The 13,255-nt window shown below is 43.2% G+C and overlaps 1 protein-coding gene across 11 annotated transcripts in view; it reads left to right on the forward strand.

Annotated features, from left to right (window-relative positions):
* The window catches only part of LOC128696471 (Transcriptional adapter 2B), a 220,695-nt gene that overhangs the window by 146,604 nt on the left and 60,836 nt on the right, over nt 1-13,255 (forward strand). For 5 of the 11 annotated variants that reach the window (XR_011393231.1, XR_011393234.1, XR_011393232.1 and 2 more), the window contains exon 10: nt 1,179-1,379. The exons of 1 other annotated variant lie outside the window; for it this stretch is intronic. Coding sequence is in view for 3 of the 10 variants with exons in the window: in XM_070094712.1 (XP_069950813.1) it covers nt 1,179-1,379 (201 nt within the window). In the remaining 7 variants the exon portion in view is untranslated. The remainder of the gene's footprint in view (nt 1-1,178; nt 1,380-13,255) is intronic. 5 more of the 11 variants (XR_011393236.1, XR_011393233.1, XR_011393235.1 and 2 more) reach the window with 2 other exon arrangements.

Genomic DNA, 13,255 nt, shown 5'->3' on the forward strand with positions numbered 1-13,255 from the left:
TATATATATATATATATATATATATATATATATATATATATATATATATATATATAAACATACATACACATGTACATACACACACATATATACTTTTTTTTAACACACTGGCCATCTCCCACTTTCACTGTCTTGCCAGAGGTGCATAGATACAGCTCAGATGCCCCTCCAAATGACACATATCCCCACCCTTCCTTTAGAGAGCAGACACTGTACTCCCCACTTCCAGGGCTCAAGTCTGGCATACGAGTTTCGATGAATCCCTTCGCAAAATGTTACCTTGCTCACACTCCAGTAGCTCATCTGGTCCCAAAAACCATTTGCCTCCACTAACTCGTTATCTAACATGCTTACACATGCTTGCTGGATGTCTAAGCCCCTTGCATACAAAACCTCCTTTACCCCCTCCCTCCATTGTTTCCTAGGATGACCCCTGCCCAACCTTCCCTCCACTACAGATTTATAAATTCAAGTCATCCCATTTTGCTCTGTCCTCTCTAAATGACCAAACTACCTCAACAACTCCTTCTCAGCCCTCTGGATAATACTTATAGTAACTCTGCACCTCCTAATCTCCACCACACATTGCCCTCAGACACGACAACTACACTGCCTCCAACCTCCTCCACACAACATTCACGACCCAAGCTTCACATGCATGCATATTGTGTGTGTGTGTGTGTGTGTGTGAAGGGGGTTGGTTGGTCATCCATCAGGTGTGTGTGAACATGTTAGATAGGGGTGAGTGGAGACATGGTTTTGGGGACTTAAGGAGCTGTTGGAGTGAAAGTTCTCAGGGAAACCAGCTAGCTGGACTTAGTCCTAAATGTGGAAAATACAGTGCCTCCACTCTGAAGAAGGGGTGGGAATATGTGCAAGAATGAAGGGGCATCTGAACCTTAGTATTGGCGTGCCTTTGGCAAGACAGTGTTGGAGTGAATTATAGTGAAAGTGTTTCTTTTAAGGATAACCCTACTTTGGTGAGAGATGGCCATTGTGTTAAAAAGTAAAGAAAGAAATACGTGTGTGTATGTACTCGCCTACATGTGGTTGCAGGGGTCAATTCACAGTATGTGTGTGCACGTGTTTGTGTTTGAGATCTGTGAACTAAGTAGCAATTTTGACATGAATGCTGCCCTAACTCAGTCCTTGTTTGAATGATGAGTGTAACCCCACAGAAGTCAAGTCACAATTTTGTTGAGCACCAACGTATACACAAGTTACCCCGCTGCCGTCCACTTGCCTGGCATGAGTGGAATAAGCTAACGTTGGCCCTTGTGTTACTTCCACAGCCGAGTATTCACAACTTTGCCTTTCATGCAGGCCAGCCTGCCTCAGACTCCAACGACTCAAATGGACCTGTCTGTAAAGTCAAAAGAGTAAGTATCCTGAGTACAAAGTGCTGTATTTGTTTAATATTTACTTAGCTATTAATTTTTGCCTTTTTGAAATAATGTAAATTTCTTTTTATTGTACAAATTAACATTTAAAACCTGTCTTATGCTGTACAGTACTTGACTAAAAATATATGCTGATGAAAACCATCCTCTTCAAGGGGGGCTCCTTCGCATGTTGAAGAGGCTCTTGGTCTGAGGAATTAGACCTTGTGATCTTCTAACTCTGACCGAACCTAATTACCTCCCTATCCCATTCTCCCCATCCCCCCTTTTCCCTTTCCTCCTCCTCTCCCCATCCCTCCTCTATCCCCTTACTGTTTTCAGCCTTTGGGATTCTTTCCACAGGCACTCTAGTTCCTAGGTAGGGAGAAGGGTACCGTGGTCCATCCCATTCTGTTGAGGTCCGTGGTGGTGGTGTAGTTGGCCATGGAATCTGGATCACCTTGGGATATCCCACTCCCTCTTTGGTCTCCTGGGGGGTGGCTTTGGGTGTCTTTTGAATGTATCTCTGGAAGCTGCCTTTTAGATTCTGAGGGGTGGTAGCCAAAGGAGGTATGCTTTGTGGCAGGCATCCAGCCACCCTCTCCTGTCCACTGAGGTGGCTTGGTAGATGTGAGGTTGCTATCCCAGATTGCTGGTTTACTGTCATGAAGGGTAGGGTATGGCATGGGTTTCATGCCACATCTGCACTACTTGCAGTGCTGGGGTCCTCTTGGACGTGGAAGGGGATTTACTGCCCTTTCGTTCCTCCTAGGAGCTCTCTCTCCATGTTCCCCCCACCCCCTTTTTTTATTATTTTTTTTCCATTTCTAAAAAACAAAACAAAGAAGTGACAACCATGGAGTCCCAAATCCATGAAACAGCTCCCCCTGGGCCCCTTTTTGCTACCACACCTTGTTTCGACCCTGCCTCGTTATTTGACCACTGTTCAGATATTTCTAATGCCCCTGTACCTCCTTCTGGTGCCGTTTCATCACCTGCTCCAGGTACCTGGGTTCTGCCCGACTCCTTTGATACATTTGAATTCTGCACTTCTTTGACCATGCTTCTGGCTTCCCCCTCTATGGTGCGGCGATTTTCGGATTGCCCGTGCATCCTACGTCGGACCAACTCTACAGGGGTCAGTGTTGGGCCCTTTGTTGTTCACAATTTACATATATGACAGATGAGGGAATAAATAACGACATAAGCAAATTTGCTGATGACACCAAAATAGGCCGTGCAGTTCATTCTAATGAGGACTTTAAAGCACTCCAGGATGATTTGAATAGACGGATGCAGTGGTTGGAGAAGTGGCAGATGAAGTTTAATTTAGACAAATGCAAAGTTCTAAATGTTGGGCAAGAAAATAACCATGCCACATATAAACTAAATAATGTAGATCTTAATATTACGTATTGCGAAAAGGATTTAGGAGTTCTGGTTAGCAATAATCTGAAACCAAGACAACAGTGCATAAGTGTTGGCAAGAAAGCTAACAGAATCCTTGGCTTCATAGCAAGAAGTATAAATAATAGCAGTCCTCAGGTTCTTCTTCAACTCTCTATATCTTCGGTTAGGCCTCATTTAGATTATGCTGCACAGTTTTGGTCACCATATTACAAAATGGATATAAATGCACTGGAAAACATACAAAGGAAGATAACAGAGTTGATCCCATGTATCAGAAATCTTCCCTATGAGGGTAGACTGAGGGCCCTGAGTCTAAACTCTCCAGAAAGGTGTAGAATTAGGGGGAAATTAGGAGAAGGTGTGGAGTTAATAAAAGTATTAGTCAGAGGCCTGAAGAGGGGTTGTTGAGGTGGTTTGGTCATTTAGAGAGAATGGATCAAAGTAGAATGACATGGAGAGCATATAAATCTGTAGGGAAAGGAAGGCGGGGTAGGGGTCATCCTCGAAAAGGTTGGAGGGAGGGGGTAAAGGAGGTTTTGTGGATGAGGGGCTTGGACTTCCCGCAAGCGTGCATGAGCGTGTTAGATAGGAGTGAATGGAGACGAATGGTATTTGGGACCTGACGATCTGTTGGAGTGTGAACAGTGTAATATTTAGTGAAGGGATTTAGGGAAACCGGTTATTTTTATATAGCCAGGCTTGAGTCCTGAAAATGGGAAGTACAATGCCTGCACTTTAAAAGAGGGGTTGTGGGATATTGGCAGTTTGGAGGGATATGTTGTGTATCTTTATACTTATATGCTTCTAAACAGTTGTATTCTGGGCACCTCTGCAAAAGCAGTGATTATGTGTGAGTGAGGTGAAAGTGTTGAATGATGATGAAAGTATTTTCTTTTTGGGGATTTTCTTTCTTTTTGAGTCACCCTGCCTCGGTGGGAAATGGCTGACTTGTTGAAAAAAAAAAGGATTGAGGTGTATAAATGGAAAACAGGAATTAATAATGGGGATGTAAATAGCGTGCTAAAAATATCTAACATAGACAGGACTCACAACAATGGTTTTAAATTGGAAATACTCAGATTCAGGAAGGTTACAGGAAAGCACTGGTTTGGTAATAGAGTTGTGGATGAGTGGAACAAACTCCCAAGTACTGTCATAGAAGCTAAAACATTGTGTAGTTTTAAAAATAGGTTGGATAAATACATGAGTGGGTGTGAGTTGGACCTGACTAGCTTGTGCTACTAGGTCGGATGCTGTGCTCCTCCCTTAAGTGACGTTTCTGACCTCACTAGGTCAAGGCATTGGCATAAGCCAGTGGGAGAATTGGACCTGCCTTGCACGGGCCAGTAGGCCTGCTGCAGTGTTCCTTCTATCTTGTGTTCTTGTGATTCCAGTCCCACACCTAAACACCAAAGATTATTACCTGATGATACTCCTTTGCTTCCTTCTCATTCTGCCCAGAGAAGACTAGCATGACACTCCCTACCCTTACACGCTATGTTTCAGAATACACAATGCACTAAGATTTCTACTCTGCGACCGACTTCTTCTCCTGACTATCTTTTCAGTCATAGTATTGGCAAGGCGCTCCTACGCCATGTTGGTCGAGATGTGTCCTTTCATGCTCGCAAAAGCGGTTCACGCATCGTCATGGAACAGAGTGCTAGCCAAGCTCGTGCTCTTTCTCTCCTTAAAACCGTAGATGCTATTCCTGTAACTACTGAAAAACATTATTCTCTCAATTCTTGTAGTGGTACTGTAATTCTAACTCATACCATTGTCCAACAGAATTTCCAGACATATGGTGATGACATTCTGGAACAGCTTGAGCTCCAAGACCTCCCAGTCTTCAAAGTAGACACTTATGTCCTCCCTGCCCGCAGGCGGAGACGATACCCTTGCAATGTGGTGTGAGCTTCCGTCCTCGGCTTATATTGCGGGACACTATTTACAAGTTCGAAAGGCGATCCCTACATCTCGGCAGTGTAGAAATTGCTAGCGTTTTGGTCATCCAGTGAAATATTGCAGGTCCATGGCCGAATGCCCAGTCTGTGGTGCCAAAGACAATACCAATATGTCTTGTAGTCTACCTCCCTCCTTCTTGCCTTGATTGTCATGAGGCTTACCCATCTGGTTTCTCAAAGAGGCAGAAGGCTTTCCTTACGCTATGGCAGTCTCTCATCTGTGCCTCCATGGGAGACTTCCCTATATTTCTTATTCTCAAGTTACTAAATGACCCCCCTCCTCCAGGGTCCCAATTTCCACAGCCTCCTCTGTGGTCACCCCCTCACCCCTCCCAGATTTCTTCCTCTTCTGCCCCCTCCCAGGTCGCTTCCTCTCCTGTCCTCTCCCATGCTGCTTCTCCAGTTCCCTCTACCCTTTCGTCCTCCCCTACTGTGGTACATTCAATCGTTGCCTCGATCTTTACTCGCCCTCCCCCTTCCATCTCCCATATTGTTACAAATACAACGTCCTCGTCCTCTGAAACACTTGAAACTATCTCTGAATATATTGAGGAGATTAGGCCATTGATGAACACTGAACCCCCACCCGTTCCTCCTCTTCGCTCTTCTCCATCTGCCTGACTCCTTTCTTCAGTGTCCCAATTCTTTGCTGCTTATGCGTTTTCCGCTGCCTCCACATGTGAACTTTTTTAACCCTTCTAGTCCATAGATACCTTTACATTCAGATTTCTTTTACCTTTCTCTTTTCAAATCATGGCTTATTTACAGTGGAATATCTGTGGCCCCCAGAGGTAAACGGGGTGAGCTTCAGGTGTTGCTCTCCAGGTTTTCCCATTTTTGTTTGTTTACAAGAACCCAAATTGCGCTCTGCTATTTTCTATTTCATCTCGGGCTATGCTTTATTATAGTCATCGGATCCTTTTCCCGATGGAACCTTTAATGAAAGTGCACTTCTTATATGCACAAGTATTCCATACCATCAGCTCTTTGTTCGTACTTTGCTGCATTACACTGCAGCTCGCATCCACTTGAATAAGTTGTATACAATCTGTTCTTTGTATATCTATCCTTCTCAGGCATTATCTATCCCAGATGTTGCACTGCTGATTTCTTCCTTACCACCACTACTTTTGGGGAAAGGGTCTCACTGTGGCTCCTGCAGCATTCAGTTGAAGGCTTTTCTCGCTTCCCTCCCCCTCCATGTTTTAAATACGGGTTCTCCCACCCATTTTGATCCTCATACACATTCTTTCTCTTGCAGTGATATCTGGGTTTGCTCTTCCTCAACTGTACTAGACTTTACCTGGTCTGTCCTCCTGGATTTGCATGACAGTGATCATTTTCCAATCATCCTTACTTCTCCTTCATATTCACCACCTCCTTGTAGCCCACACTGGCAATTTGACTGAGCGAATTGGGACCTTTACTCACATCAAACTACTCTTAGTGAGGATCCTTCTTTGTCCTCCACTGATGAGCTTTTACACCTCTTTTCAACCTCAGTTTTAACCGCAGCTTCACATTCTATACCCCAAACCTCGGGCAGGCATTCTCAGAGGTGCGTGCCTTGGTGGTCTCCTGCTTGTTCTTGGGCAGTACGTTTGAAACGTGCTGTGTGTGACAGGTACCAGTACAATAGAACCACAGAGCAACTCTTTGACTTTAAGCAGAAGAAAGTGGTCACCCGACGTGTCATCCGTGACGCTAAACACACTTGCTGGCGGGATTATGTTTCTACCATCACTTCGGCTTCCTCTGTGAGTGCAGTCTGGAAAAAAGTATGGAAACTGAGTGGTAAATACTCCCCCGACCCGGCTCCCATTCTTCAGGATTCCGATGTCACTGTAGCAAACCCTCTTGATGTCGCCACTGAAATTGGAAATCATCTTGTCCATATCTCTCAGGGGCTCCATCTATGCCCCACGTTTCTTTCCTCCAAGTCTGCCAGAGAGTTAGTGCCCTTAAACTTTTCTTCTTTAAGAGAAGAATCTTATAATGTGCCTTTTACACTTCTAAAATTGGAGGCAACCCTCTCCACTTGCCAATTATCAGCAGCTGGGCCTGACGGCATTCATATTCATATGCTACAGCATTTACATCAGTCAGCCCTTGCTGTCCTCTTACAGCTCTTCAATTTTATTTGGTTTCAAGGAGTTCTTTCCCAGCTGTGGAAATCTGCCATTGTTCTCCCTTTCTGCAAACTAGGTACTACGGGTTGTGATGCCTCCCACTATCGTCCCATTGCTCTTACTAGTGCAGTTTGCAAGGTGATGGAACATCTGGTAAATTGACATTTGATGTGGTATATAAAGACACACAATAGTCTCTCCACAAGTCAATATGGCTTTTGTAAGGGCCATTCTACCATTGACCCCTTACTTCGCTTGGATATGTATGTTCATAATGCCTTTGCCATAACCACTCAGTTATCACCATCTTTTTTTGACCTTGAGAGGGCATATGGCACAACTTGGAGGTATAACATCTTGGCCAAGACCTCTGAGGCAGTCTATCACTTTTCCCTAAGAACTTCTTAACTTAGAGATATTTCCGTGTTTGGGTTAATAATATGCTTTCCCTGAACTTTGTCCAATCTGAAGGTGTCTCCCAGGGATGTGTTCTGAGCACAACACTTTTTCTTCCTGCTATAAATGATCTGGCATCTATTCTTCCATCTAATATTTGGTCATCACTATGTTGATGACTTTGCTATAGCTTGTGCAGGCATTGACTGTCACCTTATTGCAGTTTTTCTCCAGCATGGGGTCAACCGTGTTTCCAATTCGGCCACTACTCATGGGTTTAAATTTTCTAGTACTAAAACTCGCCAAATTACATTCACTAGACGTTCTGTCGTCTTTGATCATCCACTGTACCTATATGGCTTGTGTACCCAAGAACGTGATACGGTCAGGTTTCTCGGCCTTGTGTTTGACCTGGAAACCTTACATTACCTCTCTGAGGGCAACTTGTCATAGCCAGCTGAACCTCCTTAAAACCCTTGCTCATCTTTCATGGTGGGCTGATTATAGAACTCTCCTTCGAATACATTCAACTCATTTTATCGTAACTCGATTATGGCGACCAGATACGTATATTCAGAAGCCTCTCCTGTAACTCTTTCTAGCCTTAATCCCACCCATCACCAGGGATTACGTTTATGCCTCAGTGCTTTGCACTCTTCACCTGTTGAGAGCCTCTGTGCAGAAGCGAATATTCCATCCTTGCTCGATTGCTGTGGTGCTATTATGTTTGCTCTCATGACCTCTGCAATCCTTCCATATATGTATAGGATAGTCAGTGATATTAGTAGACGTTCTTTATTTGTTCGTCATCCCCTGTTTACTCCATCCCTTTTCTGTTCGCCTACATTCACTCTCGTCTTCTCTTCAGTTACCATCTTTCTATGTTCATGTAGCACCTCACTTTTCCCTACCTTCTTGGGAAGTTCTGACGGTTCGTGTCTGTTCTTTCCCACTGCCGTGCATGAAAGCCTAACTACCTACAGTGGCTTCTCGTTCTCTTTTTCTTAACCACTTCCAATCTCATTCTCATGCCACTGCAGTGTACACCGATGATTCTGAGTTTTCTGATGGCATCTGATTTGCAGTATTGTTTCCAGACAGCATCATGCGAGGGCATTTGTTATCCTCGGCTAGCATTTTTATGGCTGAATTCTATGCCATTCTTGTAGCACTTATCCATATTGCATCTGTGTCTGTGTCACCATTTGTGGTCATTTCAGACTCTCTTAGTGCTTTACAGGCTATAAGAAAATTTGATACACCTCATCCCCTGGTTCTTTGTATCCAACTTTGGTTATGCCATATCTCTAGGAAGCACTGAGATATTGTTTTTTGTTGGGTCCCCATCATGTTGATGTACAGGGCAATAAACAGGCAGACATTATTGTGCAGTCAGCAGTACATGACCTCCCAGCTTCATATGGAGTGCTAGTCGCAGCATTATGCTGCCCAAAACACAAACACATACCATGAAAGATTATAATATATATATTTGCACACTTACTGGAGTTTTAATACTTGGTGCTGCATCCTTTACGCTTAATCACATCCCTCAGCCATGTAGGAAGACTCGCACACAAATTCCTGAGGGTTTGGGGAGGTATATTATTCCATGCCTTATGTAGAACAGCCTTCAGCCACGGGATGGAACTGATATCCTTACCCAGTGAACCTCGTTTCACTATTGACCAGAGGTTCTCACTGGGGTTTATGTCTGGGGAATTGCATGGCCAGTCATTAAAGACCCTCACTTCAGAGTTCTTAAACCACTGAACTACACATTTGCCAGCATGACATGGTGCACCGTCCTGCATAAAAACCGTAGCCATACACTAGTCAAACCTATCAGGTAAATTGTCACACAATAACTCCAGGTAATTATACTGGTTTTTGGGAAGCACAATGAGTTCACCAACACACTGAGCACTGAAACACCTCCAAACCATGAGCGAGTCTGGGTGTTTGGTGGTCCCACGGGTGAAGCATGGGTCTACCAGGTCACTACCTCTGGGCCAATACACATGTTCCCCATGGTTAAAGGTGATGTTGAAGGTTGCTTCGTCACTCCAAAGTACTTCAGACCACTGTTGAGGATTCCATTGAAGATATTTTTTTGTAATAAAGTTGGTAGAATTACCGACAATATGTAAAGTAAAAGGACACAAGTGCAACTAATGTGACATTTTATTGTGGCAACGTTTCGCTCTCCAGGAGCTTTATCAAGCTCGTAATGGCTTGATAAAGCTCCTGGAGAGCGAAACGTTGCCACAATAAAATGTCACATTAGTTGCACTTGTGTCCTTTTACTTTAAGATATTTTTTTGCATAATCCAGCCTACATTTCTTCTGTGGTTTGGCGAGGATTGGTTTCTTAATCTGGCAGTGACTACTGTAGCCCATTTCTGACACACATCTGTTAACAGATCTTACAGAATCCTCTGAGAGAAGATGTGGGTTCTTTTCTACCCCTGCACTATCCACTGCACCGCTGCTCTCCATGACCTAATAATAATCACTCTCCCTCTTGCTACTCAATATCCCGGCACCCTTCCCTGCCCTGCTGCTCTGTATATGACCCTTGTAGGCTTAGCGCTTCTTTTTGATTATAATAATAAAGATGAAAATCATGAAGAATAAACCCTTTGTGAGGGGTTTGCTTGATGGTGGTGAAGTGCTTTTGATCTGAGGAATTTGTAATATATCTAGTGATGTAGGTGAGGGAAGCAAAATTACCTTTTTCTGTAGATCTCTCTACATAGTGACTACAGATTCCAATGAGGTACAATATACAGTGGAACCTCTACTTAACCCTTAAATGGTCCAAATGTATATATACATTTTTTCAACATCTGAAAGTATGTAAAAAATGTAGATCTTCTTTTTTGTTTTACATTTGAAAACGTGTAAAAAAAAACTTTTATCTACATTTTTTTGTTGTATTTGAAAATATGTAAAAAAAAGTAGATCTACTTTTGTAGCAATATGAATTTGAACGTCGATCTGTTTGGACCGTTTAAGGGATAAGAGTTTAATCCGTTCCATGACCTTGCTCGCATTTGGAATTGCTCATTTGCAGAGTCAATTTTCCTCATTTAAATTAACTGAAATAGAATTAATCCGTTCCAGTGTAATTCCAGGCACAACAAAATACTTCAATAATTTCCCAAATATCAACTCTATGGCTTATTCATCTATAACAATTCATCTGATATGACATAGTAAACAGTATTAATAACATAGAAACATGATATATACATTAAATGAATAAAATACGTCATTACGTATGTGGCTAGTGGTGGTGGTGGTGGCAGCGGCGGCACAGCGGTCATTGTTGTTGGGGTTTATAGGGCCACCACAGCGGCCATTCCTGCTCCTGATTACATGTGTAGAGAACCTAGGATAACCCAAAAAAGTCAGACAGGGTGACTTATAATTGCTACACTCTTAATGCTACACTTTGTCAGTGACTACTACTGCTTTAGTATTGTACATATCGTAGAATTGGTATGCTGGTACTGCCTGTCCAAGTCCTTAACCCTCCACCTAGTTTGTTTATCTTTGATTTCCTGCTTTAATTCCATGGAAATTATCCTCTTTTCTTCTCAGCACTGTCCTTTGCACTTGCTTTCTTAGAACCCATAGTTAGAAACAAGAAATTTTGCAAAATAACTGGACAAAACGTAAGGAAAACACGAGAATTCCCTCCACCACGAGTCTAGTGGACTGAGCGTTGTTTTTGATACATACTGCCATCTCATGGTGGCGTTCAGAAACTCACTTATAGTGTAGGGTACAACAAGGTCTGCCACTGCTGTTTCATGTTGTCTGCCACTGCTGTTTCATGTTGTCTGCCAGTTCTGCTTCGTGATGTCTGCCACTGTTGCTTCATGATGTCTGCCACTGCTGCTTCATGATGTCTGCCACTGCTGCTTCATGTTGCCTGCCACTGCTGCTGTATGTTGCCTGCCACTGGTGCTTTATGTTGCCTACCACTGCTGCTTTATGTTGCCTGCCACTGCTGCTTTATGTTGCCTGCCACTGCTGCTTTATGTTGCCTGCCACTGCTGCTTTATGTTGTCTACCGCTGCTACCTCATGCTGTCTGCCACTGCTGCTTCATGCTGTCTGCCACTGCTGCTTCATGATGTCTGCCACTGCTGCTTCATGATGTCTGCCACTGCTGCTTCATGATGTCTGTCACTGCTGCTTCATGATGTCTGCCACTGCTGCTTCATGATGTCTGCCACTGCTGCTTCATGATGTCTGCCACTGCTGCTGTATGTTGCCTGCCACTGCTGCTTTATGTTGCCTGCCACTGCTGCTTTATGTTGTCTACCACTGCTACCTCATGTTGTCTGCCACTGCTGCTTCATGATGTCTGCCACTGCTGCTTCATGATGTCTGCCACTGCTGCTTCATGATGTCTGCCACTGCTGCTTCATGATGTCTGCCACTGCTGCTTCATGATGTCTGCCACTGCTGCTTCATGTTGCCTACCACTGCTGCTTTATGTTGTCTGCCACTGCTGCTTCATGTTGTCTGCCACTGCTACCTCATGATGTCTGCCACTGCTGCTTCGTGATGTCTGCTACTGCTGCTTCATGATGTCAGCCACTGCTGCTTCATGATGCCAGCTACTGCTGCTTCATGATGTCTGCCACTGCTGCTTCATGATGTCTGCCACTGCTGCTTCATGATGTCTGCCATTGCTGCTTCATGTTGTCTGCCACTGCTACCTCATGATGTCTGCTCCCACTTTTGCTAGTGTGTTGAAGAGCTTTCCAGTATGTAAAGGTTGAGGGGCAGCGCCAGTTGGACAGGTATTGAACGGTGATGTCATTTGTTTACTTTTGAACACCAAAGAATCAAACATTTCTGCAACTTTGAGCTCAATTTTAAGGTACTTTTCGTCATGAAACCAATCAAAATCATACCTGTTTTTGTAGTATATCTTCCATTCTATCAAATGAGACGAAAAAAACGAGAGTACAACCATAAAACCCATATGAAAATATACTGCTAAGGGGAGGCTAATGGCTGAGAAGTGTACTCCGTTATTTATGGTCCGATTTCTTTCATTTTTGGTGTACGTTAAGAAGCATCTTTCCATCATACATTACCCAAGTTTCAATAAGATAGTCCAACAAACAACTGAGATCCAATTCCCTAGATCAAGAGCAAGAGCCCCTCACCAGCATCAAGGAACCTTACTTGAGGCCCGCTCGCATCTGGAAATTTTGCTTGTGTCTTGAAGCAAAAAATCGACCGGGAGACTGCTCATATCTGGAAAAACTCGCATGTGGATGCACTCATAAATAGAGGTTCCACTGTACTTAATTATAATAGTATTCCAATTATCCGAGATTATAAAAAATTGTCTACTATAACATTTATGTGATTGCAATATAGGAGAAGTAGAGTATTATACTTACTAAAACCATGCTTAACAGAATTTTATACTTACCAAAATCATTCCTAAACAGAATCACAATTACCAGAATCATACTTATCCTAATCATGCCCTTTGCTTATGGGATAAATTGCCTGTAGAGTAATAAATTAAACACACGTGCAACACCTGGGTATTTTTATTTTTTAGACAGCGCTAAGCACAAGGTAATTATTAGTTACTCACCCTTGAAGGTGTTGAAACTGGAGACAGTAGAAGACAAGGTAATGAGTCTCTTAATCTTAAAGAAGGTATTTACTACCTTAGTCTTGATCAAATTGGTTGGTGAAACATCTTCGGAATAAAAATACCCAGGTGTTGCACGTGTGTGTAATTTATCAACTTTTCTGTACTACTTACCAATAGTGTTATGGCTATAAAATGTTGAGGCATAATATTTAAAGATGTATAAGGGTATAAGGTGGGGTGATGGTATATTTGACTGCGGTGTACTTTGAGTAGATGTCTTCATTATGTAATGTTTTTGCAAGACTGGGAATGATGCTAGGACTTGGATGAAGGCCACTTC

Source organism: Cherax quadricarinatus, chromosome 47 (assembly GCF_038502225.1).
Source record: "Cherax quadricarinatus isolate ZL_2023a chromosome 47, ASM3850222v1, whole genome shotgun sequence".
NCBI lineage: Eukaryota > Metazoa > Arthropoda > Malacostraca > Decapoda > Parastacidae > Cherax > Cherax quadricarinatus.